A 21,105-nucleotide genomic window follows, 5' to 3' on the forward strand; every position below is an offset into this window, starting at 1 on the left:
CAGGACTCATTTTGGATGGTTTTGCCCTCCTTGTAACAGTGAAGGCTGCGTGCAAACCAAGTGTCAGTGCAAAAGGTCCTGTTTATTTGGTGCCTGCTTGAAATGGCCTCACATCACACAGGGTTATGGAACAGCCCCACCGGTTTTGTCACAGTCCTCAGATGTCAGGTCCTGACGCCGGCATGTGCTGGCCCTGTGCGCACATGTCCCTCCATGGGACAACTGATGCTCTTGTGCAGATGCTGCTGGACTTGGGGGGTGACTGGGCCTCAGTTGCATCCTGGTGGCTGCTCCACCTGCCCACTGTCCCCGAGATGCCTTCGTGCACCCATGTCCCCTCAGTGGGTTTTCCAGGCAACAGTTGATGACTGCCCTGTGTCCAAGGCCAGCTGTCCATGTGCTTGTGGAGACAGAGTGGTGGGCCAGGGGCTTTCACACAGCCCTCAACTGCTGATCTGCCCTGTGCACATGGACTTATCCTGTCCTGGCACTCAGCTGGGCAGGCCCCTAGCTGGCTGTGAGCCACATCCTGACCAGGAGCTCATGGCCGTCCCCTTCACCATCAGTGGTTACCTGAGCCCTGCAGATGTAAACCAAGGACCCCAGCGATTTTGGTGCAGGGACCTGGGCTCACTGGGGTCCCAGGACTCGCTCTGGGGCAGAGCAGGGTGGTGTCAGTGTTGGGAACCCACAGCTGGAAAAGCAGCCCTGGATGTGGGACATATTGCTCCCAAGCCCTGACTCATAGGTCCCTTAAAATTCCACCAGCTCTGGATACGGCCTCACTGGTCAATTGAGAGGCCAGCACAGGGCTGGGAGACAGGCTCCACAGGTCGGTCTTGGGATAGCAGTGCACAGCCAAGCCTGGCTGCACCCCAGGCCCTCACATGGCATCGGGGGGTGGACCGAGCTTGGAAGCCTGCTCCAGCTTGGGGGAGGGGGGCAGGGTAATGAAAAGAGGCCAGAGGCTGAGGAGAGGCGGTGCCCCTCGCCCGGTGACGTGGGCCGTGCTGCTGCTCACTGCTCCCTGCCTGGGCAAGGTCGTGCCTACTCTGCTGCTGGCAGACATTGGCCAGGGCGAGATGCGCTGTGGCGCCAGCCCCCAGCACACTGTGTGCCTGGTCTGCATACTGGTCTGGATTTTGTGCACAGAAGGGTACCAAGCAGAAAACTGAGTCAATGCCTGCTGGAATCAAGGGCCCTCCACAGCACCGGGGGAGGCCCAGAGGAGCCTGTGGGTCTGAGGTGAGCACAGCTTCCTAGAGCAGGAAGTCCCAGAGCTGCATGTCGCTGAAGTCCAGCTGAGGTCAGCGCCCCATGTGGCACAGGGCGGGCCAGCAGGGCTCATAGGTCGGGCAGGGGAGGGATGGATGAAAGTCTCAGCATCAAGCTTTTTGTTTTAAACTTTTAAAAAAATACACTCTTTGGCTTCCTTTTATTTCTGAGGATTACATGAAATGTGAACTCTATAGGAACGTATCCCAGTCGGTCCCCCTCCCCGGGGTGCTGGCTGGATGCTCCCTGCCCTGCTGTGGGGGCTCCTCCACTCCCCCGCACCTGTCCTCCACCTGCTGTCCAAGCCAGCAGAGGCCCTACTTGGAGGCGGTGGTCATGAAGCTGTTCTCGATGCACAGGACCACATAGGCGTTGTGGCAGCTCGCGGCTTTCTGCTCCAGCAGCCGGCCTGCCAGCAGCGAGGCAGCCTGGCCCGTGGCCGTTGTGGCCTCTGTCCTCCACGTCTCACAGTAGCTCTCTGTCAGCCTGCGCCCACTGGGGTCCGAGCCATGCCACACGCTCTTCTGAGGCCTGCAAGATGCAGTGGCCATCAGTCACACCCAGACCCTGCTCCTCCCCAGGCAGAGGCAGGCACTTGCCATGAGGGCCACATGATCTGGAGTCCCTGCTGGCTGTTTGTCAGAGAGGGCTCCACCTGCCAAACACCTGCTGCAGAAGGTGAGGAGAGTTGGGGGCTCAGCTTGGGCCTGGCCAGGTAGCCTTGGGGGCTATTCCCTCCTGGGCGGGATGAACCTGGCCCTCAGCAGCCCTTGCTTAGTAAAGGCATCCCAGTGCCACCTGGCCAGGAACAAGCTCCACCGGCCTGGGGTCCGGGCTTCTGGCCAGCCCCGTGGACCTGCTCAGTCCTGCCTGCACTCTCACATGGGGACCGAGGAAGCCCTTGGCAGGTGCATCTCAGCTGCTGGCCAGGGATCAGGCACCTCCAGGGAGGGGCACGCTTGTCCAACCCCAAGCCACCCTTTTAAAAGCATGAGCATTGGGGAACAGGCATCCTCATGCCTGGCGAGTGGAAGGACATCTCGCATGAAGACTTTGAGGGCAGTTGGCAGTTCTGTCAGTATTTTACATGCATACACGCTCCGACTCAAAATTTCACTCTGAGGAGCGTATTCTATAGAATAAATCACTTGTGATGTTTACATGTAGACAGTGACATTGGTTAACTCATCACAGACGCCGTGGAGCCTGTCAGCGTGGACGAGAGGGGCACCTAAGAGTGTTCTTAGAACCACATTGTTTTTGAACATACTAGTTCCCGAGGGCTTTTCACTGTTTTTTATGCCCTTGAGTACGTGTACTGCAGTGACCAGGTGGGAGTGGGGAGTGATGGGCACATGGGGACCTACCAGGCGGGGTGCCTTAGGACGTCTCTGCCATCAAAAGAGAAGATGCGGGCCCCAGGCTCCAGCTGGCCCTCAGAGCCTGAGAACAGGGCCTCCCAGTTGGGGAACAGCACCTCATCCTGCAGAGGAAAAACGGGCCTTGTGGGGGCTTATCCAGTCCCTGGTCACGTCCTGCCAGAGGGACGAATGCTAAGCAGGGCAGGGCTAGCCAGGCAGCCTCGGCAGACCCCGAGAGGCCCCACAGACCAGAGCTGCATGCTGGGCACAGAGGGGCTCCTCAGCTGAGGCAGAGGGACCCCATGCCCCTAATGCCAGCCTGTCAGGATGCGCTGGGCCCACACGCCTCCTGTGTTTAGCCCTGGACCTTGGGGTCTGCAGATCCACTGCTGTCAGTTCTGGGGAGTGCTGGTGCTCCCAGAGTGTCCAGAAAATCACAGCCTAATTGATGAAAATCACCACAGAATAAAGCCATGTGGGGGGCACCGTGGCAGAGGGTACAGGCTGGATGGCACTGATGGTCCGAGGGGTGTCTCCTGACTCCAAGCTTGTTATGGGGACCTGCTACTCTTGTAGATCCTCCATGTCCTCCTGGCCCTGCCTTAGTGGCTGGTGGTGTAGGAGCCCCTGAAACAATCTGTCTGGGAGGTGCTGCTAAGGGGACCGGACTGTGTGGGGGACTTCATGGGATGCCTTTGGGGAGGTGGCAGCCTCAGGGATGCAGAGGCTCTGGCTGGGTTCTTGTGGCTGCCTGCCCGCCTGGTGCCACCTGTGCCCACAGGACAGCCCACCCACCTTGAGGTTGACGATGGGCACGGCTCCGCGGTCCGCGCGGCGCACAATGCTATAGAGGTCCTGCAGCCGCGAGGACAGGAAGGCGCGGAAGGTGCCGGCCAGCCCCACAGCCCGTGCCTGCTGGAAGCACTGGAAGTCGGCGCCGCGGATGCCACGCATGCCGCCCGACAGCGGGCTGTTGAGCGCCACCAGGTGGAGCTGGGGGGAGATGCCGCAGCACGTCAGGGGCTGCATCACACGCTGTCCTCCCACACCTGAACTGGGTCCCCAAGGCCCTGGGCCCAGGTGACCACCTGCGGACAGCTCTGCAGGCCTCCCGCCTGGACCCCTCAGTCTACCGCAGCGCAGGTGATTGTGGGTGCTGTGGACCCAGCAAGCAGCCCCCCTCCCCCACGTGGCCTTTCAGGCCCCATTCCACAAGCAGACGAGCGTTAGCTCGGCCCATCAAGTCCAGAGCAGCTGGTGCCAACCCCTCCCTGTCCTCAGCCACACCAGCCTTGTCTGTGGGACTGAGGCTGACCAGGGCTCCTGGCCTTGTGCTGTCCCTGCCATCCCACTTCCTCCAGGATGTATGCAGGGACTAGCCTCAGAGGCGTCTGATTTTCATGGATGGCCACTTGGACACCAGAGGGCAGGACCCAGGCTGGCTGACGGCCACCACAATTGGCCCTGACCAGGCAGAAGCCCACCTGCGGCCCCCAGGCCTGGGGACCCTCCCTAACAGCCTTGGTGGGTCTGGGTTCTCCTTCCCCACTGCCCTGAGCGCTCAGAGGTCAAGCGGACACGTGCCCACTCTGGGAGCACTCACCACCGGCTGGAAGTCCTGGTGCGTGTGGGTGGGAGTGCCTGTGGGGCGTGCTGGCCGGAGGTGCACATAGGAGCTGTGGTGTGGAGCTCCAGGGTAGGGCTGGGGCTCTGGCAGGCGAGGGGGACTGGCCAGGATGTCGTCCGCCCTCCAGGGCCGTGCTGTGGAGGGGGGGTGCTCCCGCCGGGAGTATGGGTTGCTCTCGTGCAGCCGCACCACAGGAGGCTGCAAGGCGGCCACTTCATTGTCCTGCAGATGGAGAGGCAGACAGTACTGTAGGCAGGGCTCCTGCACCCCATAATTCCAGCCTGCCCAAGCCAGGGACATCCTCCCCCATCCTTACTCCCCTTTGTGCTCCTGGATGGAGGGGGTGGACTTCCAGATGGGGAGCAGGGAGCTTCACCCCAGACCCTGGGGGTACCCTGTGGATGTGCAGGGCAGGGGCAAGCATGGGGAAGCCCACCAACCCATGAGGCCTGCACTGGGGGGATCACCTCTGCTCAGGTGCCCCAGGCTCCACCGCCTGCAGAAGCCGTGGTCCTCACCAACCACATCCCCTGACCTGCCGCCGCCTTACTGCTGCTCAAACCTGGGACCCTGATGCTGGCCCTAAGCTCCTTAAGCCTGTACTCCCGTCCCCCTGAGAGAAGTGACCACCACCTTAAAAATCCCAACCCAAGCCCCCACCCCACTCCTAATCCCCTGATTCTGCGCCTTTCCCCCATTGCACTGAACACCTGACACACCATGATTCGCTATGCATCACCTATACTTAAGACTGCTGTCTCCCCCATACAACATCAGCACCACAGGGCAGAGAATGTCTGTTATGCACAGCTGCACCCCATGCCTGCAGCAGCACCAGTGAATGAAAGAGGCTGTGACTATTTACTGATGAAGGAATGAATGAGTGAAAGGACAGACTTGGCTGAACCCCATGACTAGACAGGCTCACGCTGAGCCCCTGACACACAGTACTTAACAAAAATCATGTTCCTGACCCTTTTAAGAAGTCCTGACATCTGCTCAAGGAGGAACTTACAGCAGTGGGATGCAGCACTTTGGAAATCTTAAATATTTCCACCCACCTATCCACCCACCCACCCATTCATCTATCCACCTCCCCATTCATCCACCAATCCACCTGGCCATCAATCTACTCACCCATCCATTTATCCATCCATCCACCCATGCATACATCTATTCATCCATCTGTCCATCCATCCACACCCATCTACCCATGCATCATCAATTCATCGTCTGTTCACTTATCCATCCATCTGTCCATCTATAAGTCCATCCATAAACCCCCATCCCCCAACCTCCCACCCATCCGTCCATTCATCTATCCTACATCCATCATCCATCCACTTATTCATCTGTCCATCCATCATCCATCCATCCACTCACCCATCCATCTGTCCATCCATCCATCCATCACCCATTCATCATCCATCCACTTACCCACCCATCCATCCATCGCCCATTCATCCACCCACTCATCTGTCCATCTGTCTCTCCATCCATCCATCCACATATCCATCCACACACACACTCTAGAAGTCATCCATTCCTGTGCCTGGCGCTCTGGATGAAGCAAGACAGACAGAGGAGATGTGGGTTTTGGCCCCAAGGAGCATCTACCCCAAGGAGAGCGATAAGCTGCAGACACAGGTGGGGAAGCAGAGGAACCAGCGCCCTTGTGAGCCAGTGCTGGGACAGAGGCACCCCTCGCAGTCTGCACACCTCCCTTCTGCAGCAGGGGCCGACTGCAAGTGACATACACTTGGCTCCAGGACCAAGTATTGTTCCAGAAATGTGAGACTGTGCATGCCCTTCGTGTCCTGGACGCCCACCCAAGTCTCTGACCACTGTGCAAAGAACAAACGCTCCTTACCGACCCATGTGGGAGTGGCACCCGGGCTTCCAGCTGGAAGGAAACAGCAGGGATTACTACAGCCCCCGACCCAAGCCAGCACCAAGGCACCCAGGGCAACCCCCACCTCCAGCAGCCCCACCCCCAGCACCGGCCCTCCCAGCACGTGTTCACTGCCTGTGCCGCCATCCTCTGCCTCTTCCTGCTAGAACTGAAGCCCCTCAAAGTCGGGCTGGCTGCACCCAGTGCATACAGCAATGCTGGTGCACAGTGGGCACCTCAGAATCTGCTGCCGACACCACAGCCTCCCCAGCCAGACGACAGCACTGGAGCAGGAGGTGCTGTCTGTGCAAAGGCATGGGGCTGGTAATGGAGGGTGGTCTCCCAGCAGGTCAGGGCTGCGTCGAGACTCAGATCCACCCAAACTCCACGGTGTGAGAAGCTCTCAAGGACGGAACAGGCTATTTCAGGGCACCAGGTTGGCCTTTACCCATCCTCACATTTGCATACAAAGGACAAACCTCTCCTGGGCGTGTCCTGGGTGTGTCCCACCTGCCTCAGAGCAGGCTCACTGCTGCCGCAGCTCCTGCAGCCCAGCTGGTTCTGGGACAGCAGGAACAAGGCTGGCCGTGTGCTCTGGAAAGGGCCAAGGCCGGACAGGGCGACCCCAGGTGTGAGGAGCCAGGCACTGGGTTGAGGACAGGTGCTGTGCAGCACAGGACCAAGGGTGTACATCACAGTGGCATTTATAACACGCTGTGCAGAGAGGGGCACTGCCCCCGCAGCCGCAGCCACGCTGGGGAATGGTGCCCGGACACCGCACCCTGCTAGATGGCATCTTGTCAGCAGGAGTGCTGTCGCTGTCTGTCTTATTAACATTCACTGCATTGGCAGCACCTGGGAGTCCATTTGTTTACTTAAAGTGGGAAGGCCACTTTTCCGTAAAGCTAAAACTGCTCCCAAAAGTTGTCTACTAATTTTTTAAAAAAGTTATAAAAGAAAAACTGTAAGGAGAAGCGATGGCCAGCCCACTCTGTCCTTCCTCTGGCCATCCTGTGAGCTCTCTGCCCCACGAGGACGGAGGCAGCACCACTGGTCACCCAGAACTCACCAGCACCTTCCGCAGCCCATTGCGGACCCGGACGTAGAGCTCCTCTGTCTCAGCCACGAAGATGAGCCAGCCCTCGGGCACGTCGGGCAGCTGGTCCAGCATGGTCTGGAACGTGGCCCAGACCCGCACCTGCTGGAAGCCCAGAGCCAGGTGTGGCCCCTGCTGCCCCAGCGCTCGGGGGAGTGGGGATAAAAGCCCTGAGCAGACCAGCAGGCCCTGACCCGGGTGCAGCTCCAAGAGGGGCTGGTTTGGACGCCTCAGGGTATTGAGAGGGAGCACGGGGCCAAGTGGCTGTGTGGCACACATGCCCCTGCCGTGGTCTCTGTCATTCATTAAGAGGCCACCCCCAGGAGGGCCTGAGGCATTACCTGTGAGCACCCATGGGACCCAGACCACCTCCCGTCCCCTGGCCTCTGCACAGTGGACCAGCCACAGGGAACTTCCCAACAGGCCCGTCCTCCTCCCCGGGCCCATCACGGTCACCCCCAACCCCCCAGCCCCCAGTTCTGCTTTGGAAGCCACGCCTCAGGGCTCTCTGTGCATCTGCCCATGGAAAGCCACCCCAGCACTGGGGTCCCTGTGGGGTTCCCAGAGGATGCCTCTGAGGCAACCCCTTCCAGCCCTCTGAAGGGGGCTGCACAGTGAGGGTCTGACGGGCCAGGGTCCGTGGAACCGGCCTGCGGCTTGGGGAGGTGGGCACCTGGCCAGCTGCCTGGATGCTCACCCCCGAGGAGGCGCCCATGGATCCAGGGGGTCCCGGGGGACCAGGTGGGCCAGGGGGTCCAGGAACACTGATAGCTACAAGAGAGAAACCAAGGTGGGAACACAGGTGCTGAATGAGTGTCACAGGGGGAGGTTCTGCCCAGGGCCCACTGCTGCCGACTTACTCTGCCTGTGAGGGCCGGGAAACGAAGGGGGTCCTGGGGGTCCAGGGGGGCCTGGGGGCCCAGGAGCGCCCTGGCGCCCTTCATAGCCAATGCCAGGTGGTCCCTGAGGTCCAGGTGGGCCGGGCTGGCCCCGGATGCTCTCTCCCTTGGGACCCTAAGGACAAGGACAACATATGCCTGCCATCACCCACATGCCCCAGGCTGGGATGAGCGCTTGCTGGGCTGGGGCTGCAGACACCAAGGACTCTGAGTGAGTGAGGCCTTCAAGCCCAGGGTCACCTCCCTGCTGCAACACAGGGTCTGGGAAGCCCAGGCTCCTCCCATACCCTCACCCCTTCATGGGGGTGGGATCCCAGGATGTAGACTAGGGCACACGCCCAACAACGGTGAGGGCCCCCAGTCAGAAGATGGGCCCAGGGCTCCCTGGAATCTTCCAGGACAGATGAGGCCCTAAACCCTGAGGGTCAGGCCCAGCCCTGGTCGCAGAGGCGGACAGGGTGCAGCACCAGCAGGAGAGCAGGCCCTGAAATGTAGGGTGGGGGCGTCTCGGGTCAGCACCCATCCCTGGAGGGGCCCAGAAGTGTAGGGACGGGGCTGCTGGGGCCGCTGGGCTCGCAGGGCGTGGCCTTGGCTCCTGGACCCAGGATCCCGGAGATGTGGGGTCAGGTGCGGACACCTGCAAGCCAGCCCCGGGACCCAGGCTTACCGGAATCCCAGGGTAGCCTGGGGGGCCTGAGGGGCCTGGGGGGCCGGGCACACTCGAGCCGAAGAAGCCGCCACCCCCGGGCTCGCCTCTTTCGCCTTTCTGTCCGGCAGCTCCTCGGTCCCCCTTCTCCCCCTGTGGATGGAAACACTTGTCTGAGACAGCCCAGCTCTCGCTGCTGGGTGGGGAGGGGCAGCGGGGGGCACTGACCCCCACAAACCACAGGGAGGCCTCCCAGTCCCTCCCAAGCCAGGGCAAGGCAGCTGGAATCTCCTGGAGCCCAGGCTGGCCGGGCTCTGCCAGCTGCTTATCCGCAGGATGGGGCTCGGCTCCCTGCTGCCACTCTGAGCCAGGGACCCCTGGGGCCGGTGCCCTCCTGGGGGTTGGCAGACAAAAGGGTCTGACGCTGGGAGCGCAGGCAGCCCCCTCCCCCAGTCCCCCAGGCCCTCACGCACCTTCATTTCAGCCTCCAAGCGAAGCAGGTCAAACGGGAACTGCCCTGTGGGGAGGGAGTGAGGTGTGGGCCGGGGTCTGGCGGGATGACATCGGAATTCCAGCCTTGCCTCGTCCGCCTGTAGCCTCTCCCTTCACATAAGTCTCCCTTCGTTGCCTTCAGTAACTTGGCATTTCTTTGTGTAGAAACTCTGTGCATATTTTATTACATTTGTTCCTAGGTGACTGACATTTTTTGATGTTCGCATGAGGGGTGCCTTTTTAATAAAGTTTCGTTTGTAATTGTTTATGACAAGTCATTGATTTTTCTAAATTGCCCTTATATCCAGCGACCTTGGTAAATTTACTTATTAATTCTGATAGTGCATCTGTTAGTCCTTTTGGGTTGTTTACATTAAAAAACAAGCTCTTTTTTCTTCTTTCCAAATGTGCCTCCTTTGATGCCTTCTCCTTGCCCGTCTCGGTGCAGACCAGTGGCCTGGCCTTGCACCTCAGCACTTGCCCCCTGGAGACGCTATTGCCCAGGCTCGGTGGAGGCCACTCACCAGCCCATGGACGAGCCCTGCTCTGAAGTCCTCGTTCCTTCTTGCTTTATCAGTCTTGACAGAGGTGTGCAAGTACTACTAGCCTTTCCAAAGAATTAATTTTTGATTTTTTTGACTTTCTTGATCCTTCCTGTTTTGTACATATAGAAAACATAATTGTTCTTCATTTATTTCTGATCTTTAATATTTCTTCTCATCTATTTTTATCAAATTAAGTTTGCTGTTCATTTTCTAACTTCTTGAGCCGGATGCTTAAAACACGTCCTATTTACGGCTGTGATTCTGTGAACAGAGTTAAACAACCCTTTCTCTTTCTTGCTTTTACCTTCTCCCCTGGAAACCTGACGGGTCCCCAAGTGCTCACAGCTCTGGGCTCTGCCCTGGAGGTCACGCCTCCACTGTTACCCGAGAAGGTTCTCTGAGCAGGAGCCTCTGCCCATCCAGGACCCTATCTTACTGGTGCAGTTACTTGGTCACTCAGAGATGGAGGTGACAGTGGCTGCTGTTGGGACCTGTGCTCCCTCCCAAACCTGGGCCTGTCCTGGGTTCTTTTTACTGGCTGTGGAGGCCCAATCACCTGTGAACATGGGGGTCCCACTGCTCCAGGGCTGCCCAGGCCAGAGCCAGGGCTGAGAAGGCCCGTGGGCAAGAGTTTCTAATGTCCACTGTGTTTCTGCTTTGATCGTGAGCTGCCTGGAAGAGTGCTCCTCTGGGGTGTCTCCAGGCCAGTTGATGGCTTCTCTGGCTGCTGCTTTGCCAGATGGCAGTTCCTGGAAGTTGGAGCTGCGTCCAGCCCAGCCCGCCAGCACAGGCTGGGCCCTATTGCTGGGTACACGGCCCAGACGCTTCAGTGCCTCAGACTGGCAGGCCCTGCTGTTCAGTCTTTCAGCTCCTGGGTTAAAATTGCCCTTAATGATTGATTTGTGTGTTTTTCTATTTAGTTCTGTCAATTTTTACTTTTTGTATCTTGGGGCCCTGTTATTAGATGCATAGAAATTTAGAATTACTGGATTTTTCTGGTGCACTTATTGCTGTATCATGATGAACGTTCCTTCTTTACTTGTGGCAATGTCTCTTTCCTCGAGACGCACTTTGAACACACCCCCCCACACACATACTGCACAACTCTATACACACCCCACACCCCACACCTCACACACACCACACACTCCATACCTCACACAACACACACACAAACCCCATACCCCCCCACACAACCCACACCTCACACACACCACACACACCACATACACCACAAACACTACACATACCCACACACAAACCACACTATACACACCACACTACACACCAAACCCACAAACACACCAGACAGCAGACACCACACCCCCGCACACACAACACACCCCCACCTCACACATACCACACCACACACCAAACACACACAAACACACACACACACACACACACACACACACACACTATACCCCACCACGCTGCACACCACAAACAACACACAAACCACACCACACTGCACATCACACAGACTATACACCACCACACTGCACACAACACACCACACCCACACACAAACCACACCATACACAACACACACACAGGAACACACCACACCACGTAGCACACTATACACCGCACACATCACACACACGTGCGCACACACGGTCCACCTTCAGCGTCCCCGCCCTCATGGTTAGGAAGCGTCTCTCGTGAGCGGCTTCCCCACTGCCGACGCTCGTCTTCTAGAGGAGAATGTAGCCTGCTCATGTGTAGCGTGCATACCGATATATTTGAGTTTAAGCCTATTTTACTCCCTATTTCCTATTTGTTCCATCTGTTTTATGTTTCTTTTTCCTTCCTCTCTTGCCCTCTTTTGGATTAAGTTTGATTTTGAAAAAAATGTTCCGTCGGCCATTCTCCCTTTCTGTTATCTGCATGTTCTTCTTCTGTTCTTGGCTTCTCCTTGAGGTGACATCATGCATCCTTTACTTTAAGTTTTAGCATTAATTGGTGCTTTCACCACTTCCCAGATAGGGCTGGGATCTTGGGACCCCCTGATGTCACTGTCCCTGGGGTATGGTTCAACGCAGCCCACACTGGTTCCCCCCAATTTCTGTCCCTCCCTCCCTGGTACGGATTGACGGTGTCCCCCAAAGTCCAAGTATTAGAAACTTGACCCCCACTGTGACAGTGTTAAGAGGGTGGGAGATCCTACGACGGTGGGGCCGTGAGGTGGTGGCTGGATTGTGAGGACTGTGTCTTGTGAATGCATAGATCTAGGCACAGACTAGTAAATTGATGGTTAATGGTGGTCCTGGGCTTTACAAGGAAAGAGAGGCGCTCACTGTCTCCCGGCTCCTGCCATTCTTGCCACGGGACACCCTGCATCGCTGTAGAGTCACCATCAGGACAAGGCCCTCACCAGATGTGTTCCCTGGACTCTGGACTTCCCAGCCTCCAAAAGTGTAAGACATAAATACTGTCTCTTTACAAATTCCCCAGTTCAGGTATTTTGTTATAAGCGACAGAAATGGACTCATACACCCATGTCATGTCTTTGTGCTCTTCTGGCCATAACCCTTTCCCTTCCCGTGTACAGCCCTGCATGGCCTGGTCGGCTCTCCTGGGGGCCCCGTCGGGTTGTCTCTCCCAGGGTGGCTTCAGCACTTTATTTTACCTTTGTTCTGAGGGACATTTTTTCCAGCTCTAGGATTCTAAGTCAGCAGTCACCTTCTTTTGGTATTTTGGTACCACTTGTGATCTCCTGGCTCCCGTCGCCTCGGTTGAGAATCACTGCAGGTCCTGCTCTTGACCCTCTGAATGTGGGGTTTTGGGTCCTTCCTTGTTTGGGAGCTCCGGGCCGTACGGCCTTCAGTGCACTCTTCCCAGGGATGACGGTCCTCTGGCACTGCAGCCTGGACATCTGCGCAGGCCTCTCCCAGGTCTCACTCTTTCTTGGTTGGGACAGAGTTCTCAAATCCACACATCCCATTTCAGTTGCAGGACTAAACTCGACTCTGCACCCTCTGGCTCTCTGCCGGTCCTTCTGTTGGCCCACTGACTCCTCACTGGGCCCAGGCTGTGTGTGAGCCAGGCTGGAGAGGATCCGGGGCTCTCCACAAGCTTGTCTCCAGAAGAGAGTACGTTTTGGTTTCCAGCAGGCCTAAGGGGTATCTGACCTGTGTTTTAGTCTCCACCCACCCATGCCATTTCTGGCCCACGATGCAGCCCCTGCCGGAGTGGGTATGTTGGCTGGAGGACCAGCTGGGCTCTCGGTTGCCTGACACCAGCGTCAGCTCTCTGGGCTTCTGCCCTACTGCTCCCAGGTGTCCTCAAACAGTCGTCTTCTCATATTTCATCCAGCTTTCCCATTGGTCAGACATGAGCCCACCCACCCTCAAAGAACTGGGATTCAGCAAGGAATTCCTACTGTCCATTGGGAACAGCAGAGGTGCTCTGAGTTCACCCCCCAATGACCTAGCACGGCAAGGGTGCCTTCCCACACATGGAAGGGGAGGGGACATCTCAGGACCCCTGACGCACTGGGAGGTGCCGCTCAGAGACACTGCCTCAGACTGCCTGTCCCTGAAGCCCTCCTGGGCCCTGGGCTGTAAGGCCAGCCAGGCCGCTCCTACTCCAGGTCCTGCAAGGATTCCATGATCCAGGAAGGGGCTTCCTTCCTCCAGGAGAATGAGACAGTAACCACAGCACAGGAGGTCCAGGGCCCGCACTGAGGGCTCTGGGTGCCACTGTCCACCTGCTGGCTGTGCAGCACAGCCCCTCAGCCTGGGACACCCAGGGTGTTCTCACCTGGTGGTCCAGGCGGGCCCACTTCTCCTTTGTCCCCCTTCGGTCCAGAAGGCCCCTGGTACCCTGGAGGAACAGAGACCCCAGTGCCCTTCACCAAATGTGCCAGCAAGGGCCTCTGGGATAGTGCCCCTCCTGCCGTGCACACCCCCACCCCAGAGGGTGTTGCATGCACAGTGGCCTGGACCAGGAGGGACATCAGGTGGAAGAGAGGGACAGTTGGAGCAGGAGCTTATGGAGAACAGAGGGCACGGGGTCCCAGTGCAGCCAGCTGTGCTGAGGGAGGGTGCACGGACAGATAGCGGGGCCACACGGGAGCAAGATCTAACTTCAGCCACCCAAGTGTCTCTCCCTCAGTGGCCAGGCCACCTGGAAGGCTGTGCTGGGAGGGACTATGATTAGGACTGGGGTGTGGGCCCACGCACAGGGCACTAGGGGGTCCTCGCTGCCTCGGACACCCAGGGTAGGCAAGGAGAGTGAGTTCTGGAGCTCGGCTTTCTCTGCATTGCTGCGAAAAGCTACTGGTCCCCACTGCCAGAGCCGCTTCCTGAGATGTGAGCCCAGGAGCCCTCACCTGGCAATCCTGGAGGCCCAGGGCGGCTGGACTCGACAAATGCCTGCAAAGAATGGCCAAAGGTGGCTGCTGAGGGTCACTGCTCTGGAAATGGAGGCCACCACCTACCTGGGTCCCCAAGCCCAGAAGCCGCTGCCCCTCTGGCAACCCCCCTCCCTGGACAGACAGGGGCATGGGTTGCAGGGAGGAGACAGGGCTTGGAATCAGGAGCTCTGGTCATCATGTGACCTGCCTCACATGTGTGGGTTGCTGAGCCTGGTAAAGTGGGACTTCCATCCCCCTCTGAGCTCAGGCCCTTGGTATCATCCCAGCCAGAAGTCAGCTCCAGACCCAGAGAATCCTTCCCTCCCCAAGCTTGTCTCTCTTGGAAGCTCCCTTCTAATCCACTGCCCCCTGTTGCACCAGGGACAGAAGGCCAGAGAGGGGGAAAGGAAAGGAGTGCGGGCGGCCATGGCGACTCACGTTGCTGTCGTACACAGGAGTCCCGGGAGGGCCTGGGGGCCCTGGAGGCCCAGGGGGGCCAGGCATTCCCTATAGGGGGACAGAAAGCTCTGGTCGGTCAGGCTCACAGCCAGGCCATCGGCAGTGACCAGGGCAGCAGGCACGGGAGGGAGTGGTTCTGAAGATCAGTGAAATCCACGAGCCAAATGCGTCTGAACATGTTAAGCCAAGAATGCACCCAGTCCGCTCTGGTTGTGGGTCCTGAGGACAGGAGCCAGTCCACATCCCATCTCCAGGTCACAGTGAGCCCAGAACATCTCTCAAGGAGCTGTGGGAGGTGCCTGGGCAGCAACAATGGGACAGACGTGGACACGTCCCCTCCTGTGTTTACTAACTGCAAACTTGGGGTAAAGTTCGGTGGGTATTTCCACCCTAAAAGCTAACCCAAGGAGGCCGCTCTCAGAGGCTTTAACTTGTGTGTTTGTGTGAGAGTTTAACTGGATTTTCACCCATTTATGTGCATGTGTGCATGTATGTGTGCTTGTGCACACGTGTAGGTGTGTGGTGCACTTGTATGAGTACACATGTGAACAAGTATGTGTGCACACGTATGTATATGGGTGTGCATGTGCATATGTGAGAGTGCAGGTGTGCATGCACAAGTCTGCAGGTGCATGTATATTGAGTGTGCATGCGCACACCTATGTGTGTGCACGACCATATATGTTTATATGTGTATGTGTGCACACGTGCATGTGTATGTATGCACGTGCATGTGTATGTATGCACATGCATGTGCATGTGTGTGGATACATGCATACGTGGATACATGTCAGAGGGCTGCTCTGAAGCAGCCTCTGACATAAATGCGACCCCAGCCCCTAGCCAGGCCATTCCTGGTCCCTGGTCCCCTGGCTGCCCCTGCCCGCCCCTTGCAGGACACTCACCCTCATGCCAAATCCGAGGCTGGCGTCTCCTGGCTCCCCTTTCTCTCCTTTCAATCCATTCATCCCAGGGCGACCCTGAGGCAGAGCACAGTGGGTGGGCACTGTTGAACTCTGGCCAACACCGTGGCCTCAGCTGTGTCCCTGCAGGGGCGGGGGCTGCTGCAGCCTCCCCATCAGTCCCCAACTGAGGCTGACCCAGCTCACCAGCTTCACCTTGCACACCCCCAGCCCTTGGGGAGCCCCTAACCATCCTCTTCTGACTCTCCTTACCCCTTCCTCCTGCCCAAGGTCCCTTGCGGGGTGACTGACCCCAGCACCACCCAGGCCCGTGGCTCCTGCCCCACTTAGGGCTTTTTCCAGGACGTTAGATGGGCACAGTGAGGACATCTCCTCAGCCACATCTGGGAAGTGCTTTGCTCAGGCAGGCTCAGTTCTGGGGGAGGGCCGGGGCAGGGATGACTGTCCACTCTGCTCTGGACCTGTTGCCCCCATGGGCCTGGGCTGCTCCCCACCTGACAGGCCCAACCAGCTGCCCACACAGGGCACACAGAGGTCCCACCCGAGACCCCAGGTCCTCACCGGCCGTCCAGGAAAGCCGATCTCTCCCTTGTACCCAGGCCGCCCATATGGACCCTGTAGAGAGGAAAGGAGCCACAATTTAGGGGATCAGAGGCTGCGCAGGGTGACGTGAGGTGGAGGGAGCGGCCGTGCAGAGACCAGCCATGGCCACCGTCAGCTCAGAGCCGCCGCTGTGCCTCCCTCCCGACTCCTGCCCATGCATTTTGATGGTGCATCTGGGATATAAACCTCAGGGACACATACTCAGGAGTCACAAGAGGGAAACGTATCCTTTCAGACCACAGCACATGCGTGCTCAGCACAGAGGAAGTGAGGGTCCTACTCACCGGGGGTCCTCGGAAGCCTGGCTCGCCCTGAACAGAAAACCAGAAGCACCATTAGGGGCTACGTGCGTCCTCCACCAGGCAGCCTCCCTCAAGGGTCCCTGTGCCCATCCAGACACCTCGGGGGAGCTCCCAAGATTGCTGACAACACCAGGGGAGAGCAGGAAACACCACAGGGAGAAGGTTCTGGATTGGGGTTTGTGTCTGGGGTCAGTGCATGAATGGGGCCCCTCCTAGTGCCCTGGCTGGGGTCACCTCAGATGTAAGGCCAGGCGGCCGGAGGAGCCCTCCCTATCCAGCGTCCCTCAGCCATCCGCCAATGATCCTGAGGGCCATGGGCTCCCTGTGCAGGCCTGTGAGATCGCCCATCCCCCACAGCCTCCAGATGGGGGTCCAGTTCCTCCCCAGGCCTCTCCCCCAGAGCTGGGCTGGTGGCCCCTGCTGGGGTGGGGGGACCAGGACACAAGCCCCTCAGGGAACCAACTCCTGACCACAGCCATGCTCAGACTCCTGCAGGCGCTCAGGGGCCGCTGGGAGGAAAGAGGGCCCAGGACCCACTGCTCCCCAGTGGCAGGGTCCTGAAGAGGCCAGACAGGCAGCCAGGAACCTGCAGGGTGGGGGGCTCTAGCAGGGGCCAGGAGCAGAGCTGGGCGCAGCCTGGCTCTCCTACGCCTCCCGCAGGCGAGGTGAGCAGAGGTGCAGCCCCGCGGCTCCCCTGCCCCTCTGCAGGGTGGGTTCAGCCACCAGGGCAGGCTCTGGAGGACCTTAAGGAAGGGTGGAAAGGGCCCAGGCTACAGAAGTTTCCAGAACCCTGCTCAGGGGAGCATGTGCATCCACAGCAACCGCCCTCTCTCTGGAAGACAAACCCCTCCATTCTGTCTCCACAGCCCCCCAGATACTGCGTGCCTCTGCTTGGGAGCGGGGCCACCTGCCCTCACCTTGGCTCCTTTCTGGGCGGGCGCCAGGGCTCTGCCATCGGGGCCGAAGGGGCTGCCGGGCTCACCCTTCTCGCCCTGGAATGCAGCAAGTCTCAGGGTCAGGGGCCACGCTCCCGGCAATGGAAGTGGCCTCGTGGCTGCACAGGCACCCCCTCCCCCAGGGGCCTCATGCAGAACACCCAGAAAACAGAAATGGGTGAGGGGGCCCTGTGGTCAGCATCGTCTCACAGGCCCAGTGAAGTGGCCACAAGGGCAACCCAAGCTGGAATCTGTCACATGCTCCAGTCATGGCTCACAGGGGGTCAGGTGTGGAGGTTGGCCTGGGGCTCCAGGAGCACCCCTCAGGTCACACAGGGGGGCTGTCCACCAAAGGCACGTCAGCTCTGGCTGGGGCAGCGGGGCAGCCGTGGGAGTCCGAGCAGACGGCACCCCAAGCCTTACCTTGGGTCCAGGGAAGCCCTGCTCGCCCCTGGAGCCCGGTTCGCCCTTGGGCCCGGCGGGTCCCTAGAATGGAGGCCAGGCAGGAATGGGGGGCTGGTGACCCTGAGTCTCCCCATCCCGGATGACAGCTCGCACCCTCTCCCCCCGCTGCTCCCTGACCAGTGGCAGGTGGAGGCCCCCGTGCTGCACCCCAGCCAAGACCCCCTCGCCAGGCACCGCAGCATCTGCTCAGGCCCAAGCTTCCTCAGCCTCGTGGCACCCACCAGGCGCTGGGCTTGCCAGGGGCTCCCCACCCAGTGACTGCCCCCACCCTCTAGCTGGCCCATGCAGCTCGGTGGCTGCTGTGTGTACAAAGAGGAGACCCCTCCCAGACAGTCCTGCTGTTGGGGGCGGTGGCAGGCAAGCAGCAGCTCTGAGCGCGGCACTTACGGGGAAGCCTGCGGAGCCCGGCCGGCCCTGCGGAAAGAGGGACCGCGTCAGCTCTGGGGCCACCGTGCTCGGGCAGCACACGGCACCCTGGCCAAGCTGCCACCCAACCCGCACCCTGGCACACTTTCAGACCCACCCTGGCGGCTCCTTAGAAATGGGGACATGTACCTCAGATCCTGACACGCTGGCGATCGCTCTCTGTCAGCAAGTGGCAGAAAAATATAAATTAGAAGAAAAAAACTACATTAAAAATGGAAGTCAACTCCCATCATACTACTCTTACAAGATCAATGAAACATAGCAAAATGAAATCTGAAAGGGAAATTTTGCCTTCGGCAGTCTTTCTGGTTATTGTCACTTCCCAAGGAGCCCGCCTCCCGCACCGGCTTGGAGCAGCCCCAGACCCGGGACAAGGGGTGGATGTCTTCATGTTCCCAGACTTCCAGCTGCCTAAGGGCCAAGATTTGCAAGTCCGTTTTTGTTTAAAATACTTCTCAAACTCTGCAGACACTCGCTGCTCACCATGCGGGGACAGCCCCGCCTACCTGGGGCTCTTCTGAGGACTTGGCTGTCATGCCGATGCCCTCTGTGGCCGAGGCTGGGCGGGGGTCTGCTGGGCCAGGCCCCTGCACCTCCTGGAACTGTGCTCTGCTCCCCCACCTGCTTCTTGTCGCCTGCTGCCCTCGGGAGCTGCGGCCTCTCCGGCCAGGCTGGCTTCTACCACACACCTACCGCCACCCCTCCTCACAGAACCACCACACCCCCACCTCGTAAGCGAGCAGAGCGGTGGAGCCACTTGTCCAGGGTCACACGTCTGACAGTGCTGGGGCCGGGATCTGAGCCCAGAACATCACCCCAGCTCCTAGCCCTGCACGGGGCAGCCCCTTCTCCACTGGCCAAGGGGAAGCAGGAACGTGAGTCACTGAGCCATACCCCGCCCTGCTCCATCTGGCCTGCGTCCCACCCTGGAGGCTCAGACTTTCTGCTCTAAAGGGCATGGGCTTGTGCGGCCATGCCTGGCCTCTGTGTCCCAGGTAGGAGGGGGCTTGGAGGAGACGCATCTGCACCTGGCACTGGGGTTACACATGGACAAGAGGGACACCATGTGATCGTCGAGAAACCCTCAGTGGGGAGGAAGCTTCCAGACCCCAACACAGCCCTTCACCAAGAACTGAGGGCTCCTCTACATTTTCCTGATGAGGACAATGAGATCACCTACTGCAGTTCTGGGGCTACATCATCAAGGACAGATGGACTGGCCCAGACAAGAACCCTAAGCACAAAATCCAGCACTGTATCCTCCCAGCACAGGCCGCTCGATCCCCACCCACCAGTGTGTCTTGTCTGCAGCATCAAGCTCAGGCTCATCGTGGGCATTTCTGACCGAGGTCCGGCCTCTCCTGCTCCCACCAGGGAGTCAGAGTGTGGCCCGTGTGGTTGGGTGTGACCAGTGGTGGGCAGGGATGTCTAGGCAGATCGGGGGCCCACCCACGCAGCGTTCTTACATCCTGCTCCGACACGTAGACCATAGGCCCTGGGGGTCCAGGTGGCCCGGGGAGACCCGGCTGTCCCACTCCATCCTTCCCTGGGTCGCCCTGGAAGAGAATACCACTTGTCCACCACCTCCACATGGCTGTGCTGGCCGAGACTCCAAAGCATCCCCAGGCCTCGCAGGGGTTTCCCAGAGCCCCAGCACATACCCGGGGACTGTGGACAGCAGTCCCAGAGCTGCCCTCCCTGGGCAGAATGGTCTCCAATAGGGGACTGCCTCACCTTACACACAGCACCCCAGTCCGGGAGCTGCCCCTGCAGACTTGAGGATCTTTGCCCAGAGTCTCTGCCGCATGGGTAATTGTTGGGCCTGGACCCCAGGGCAGCACCCTGAAGCTCAGTTGTGCTGGGATGTCCCAGCCCCACTGTCCACCCATTGCACACCCATAGGCCCCGAGCCCCCCACGCTGCCCCTCAGGGGACACTCACTTTCTCTCCCTGGCTCCCTTTATCTCCTTTAGGTCCCTACAGAGACAGTAAGGAAAAGGTTCATAATGAGCAGAAACAGGACCCCCCCCCCCTCCCAGGAGACCCCAGACCTCCGGGGACTGGCTTTGAATAAAGACTGGGAGAGTTTTTCATTCCCTGACCAAAAGGAGGCCCAGGGGAGGGGAGGCAAACACCAAAACCCCTGAACTGAATTTGGTGTGGGACACAGACTCCCAGGAGATCCCTAAAGGGGTGCACCCGGTGCCAGCTCTCATCCTTGCATGGCTTCTGGGGTTTCACCTCCTCAGCACCCTGGGCCCACCACGGTCGCTCACCTGGGGCCCAGCAGTGCCCTCTCTGCCAGGCAGGCCGGGGAACCCAGGGGCTCCATCTGCTCCGACTTCTCCCTGGAACGGATACACGAGGGCACAGCATGTCAGCCCTACGGCCTGGGGACTATGGGGGGTCCCCAAGGGGAAGCCATGCGTCCGTGGACATGAAAATGGCCCAGGCTTCTGTCGGTCACCAGCTTAAGCCCCAAAGGGCAGTTCACCCTAGTCAGCCTTCCGGGGAACTGTGGGCATGGGAAGGAGGGGACAGAGGTGGGGGCCGGCGGCAGGGGGCAGGCGGTCAGGCAGCTCTTAGGTGGCTCCCGTGATTTACCGGGCAGAGCTGGGGAGGGGAGGAAGCCTGAGTCCCTTGACTTGGCAAAACCTAGAGGGGGTCTGGGGGGATGCCCTGGGGGTTCTCCTTTAAAACAGGCATGTCTCACATTCTAGAGAGACCGGCAGGTGCGAGGGAGACCCAGAGCAAAGGCAGACTGAGCCCTGGGCTGGCGGGGGAGGTTTGCTCCAAGCAC

General features: G+C 59.2%; 1 protein-coding gene across 4 annotated transcripts in view; it reads right to left on the bottom strand.

The window, feature by feature from the left end:
* Nucleotides 1-61: 61 nt before the first annotated feature.
* COL18A1 (collagen type XVIII alpha 1 chain) overlaps nt 62-21,105 on the bottom strand; it is a 110,426-nt gene continuing 89,382 nt past the window's right edge. Inside the window, exons 19-41 of one of the 4 annotated variants that reach the window (XM_063080573.1) lie at nt 20,582-20,653; nt 20,247-20,282; nt 19,772-19,861; nt 18,435-18,464; nt 18,267-18,293; nt 17,838-17,900; nt 17,397-17,471; nt 16,462-16,488; nt 16,136-16,189; nt 15,557-15,631; nt 14,631-14,699; nt 14,169-14,211; nt 13,598-13,660; nt 9,269-9,312; nt 8,817-8,948; nt 8,111-8,264; nt 7,948-8,021; nt 7,224-7,328; nt 6,134-6,166; nt 4,240-4,485; nt 3,432-3,629; nt 2,643-2,758; nt 62-1,806 (exon numbers count right to left, since the gene is read on the bottom strand). In XM_063080573.1, the coding sequence (XP_062936643.1) occupies nt 1,593-1,806; nt 2,643-2,758; nt 3,432-3,629; nt 4,240-4,485; nt 6,134-6,166; nt 7,224-7,328; nt 7,948-8,021; nt 8,111-8,264; nt 8,817-8,948; nt 9,269-9,312; nt 13,598-13,660; nt 14,169-14,211; nt 14,631-14,699; nt 15,557-15,631; nt 16,136-16,189; nt 16,462-16,488; nt 17,397-17,471; nt 17,838-17,900; nt 18,267-18,293; nt 18,435-18,464; nt 19,772-19,861; nt 20,247-20,282; nt 20,582-20,653 (2,040 nt within the window). In that variant the 3' untranslated portion in view covers nt 62-1,592. Of the gene's footprint in view, nt 1,807-2,642; nt 2,759-3,431; nt 3,630-4,239; nt 4,486-6,133; nt 6,167-7,223; nt 7,356-7,923; nt 8,022-8,110; nt 8,265-8,816; nt 8,949-9,268; nt 9,313-13,597; nt 13,661-14,168; nt 14,212-14,630; nt 14,700-15,556; nt 15,632-16,135; nt 16,190-16,461; nt 16,489-17,396; nt 17,472-17,837; nt 17,901-18,266; nt 18,294-18,434; nt 18,465-19,771; nt 19,862-20,246; nt 20,283-20,581; nt 20,654-21,105 lie in introns of all 4 variants that reach the window. The other 3 variants (XM_063080564.1, XM_063080555.1, XM_063080546.1) reach the window with 3 other exon arrangements.

This window comes from Cynocephalus volans, chromosome 1 (assembly GCF_027409185.1).
Source record: "Cynocephalus volans isolate mCynVol1 chromosome 1, mCynVol1.pri, whole genome shotgun sequence".
NCBI lineage: Eukaryota > Metazoa > Chordata > Mammalia > Dermoptera > Cynocephalidae > Cynocephalus > Cynocephalus volans.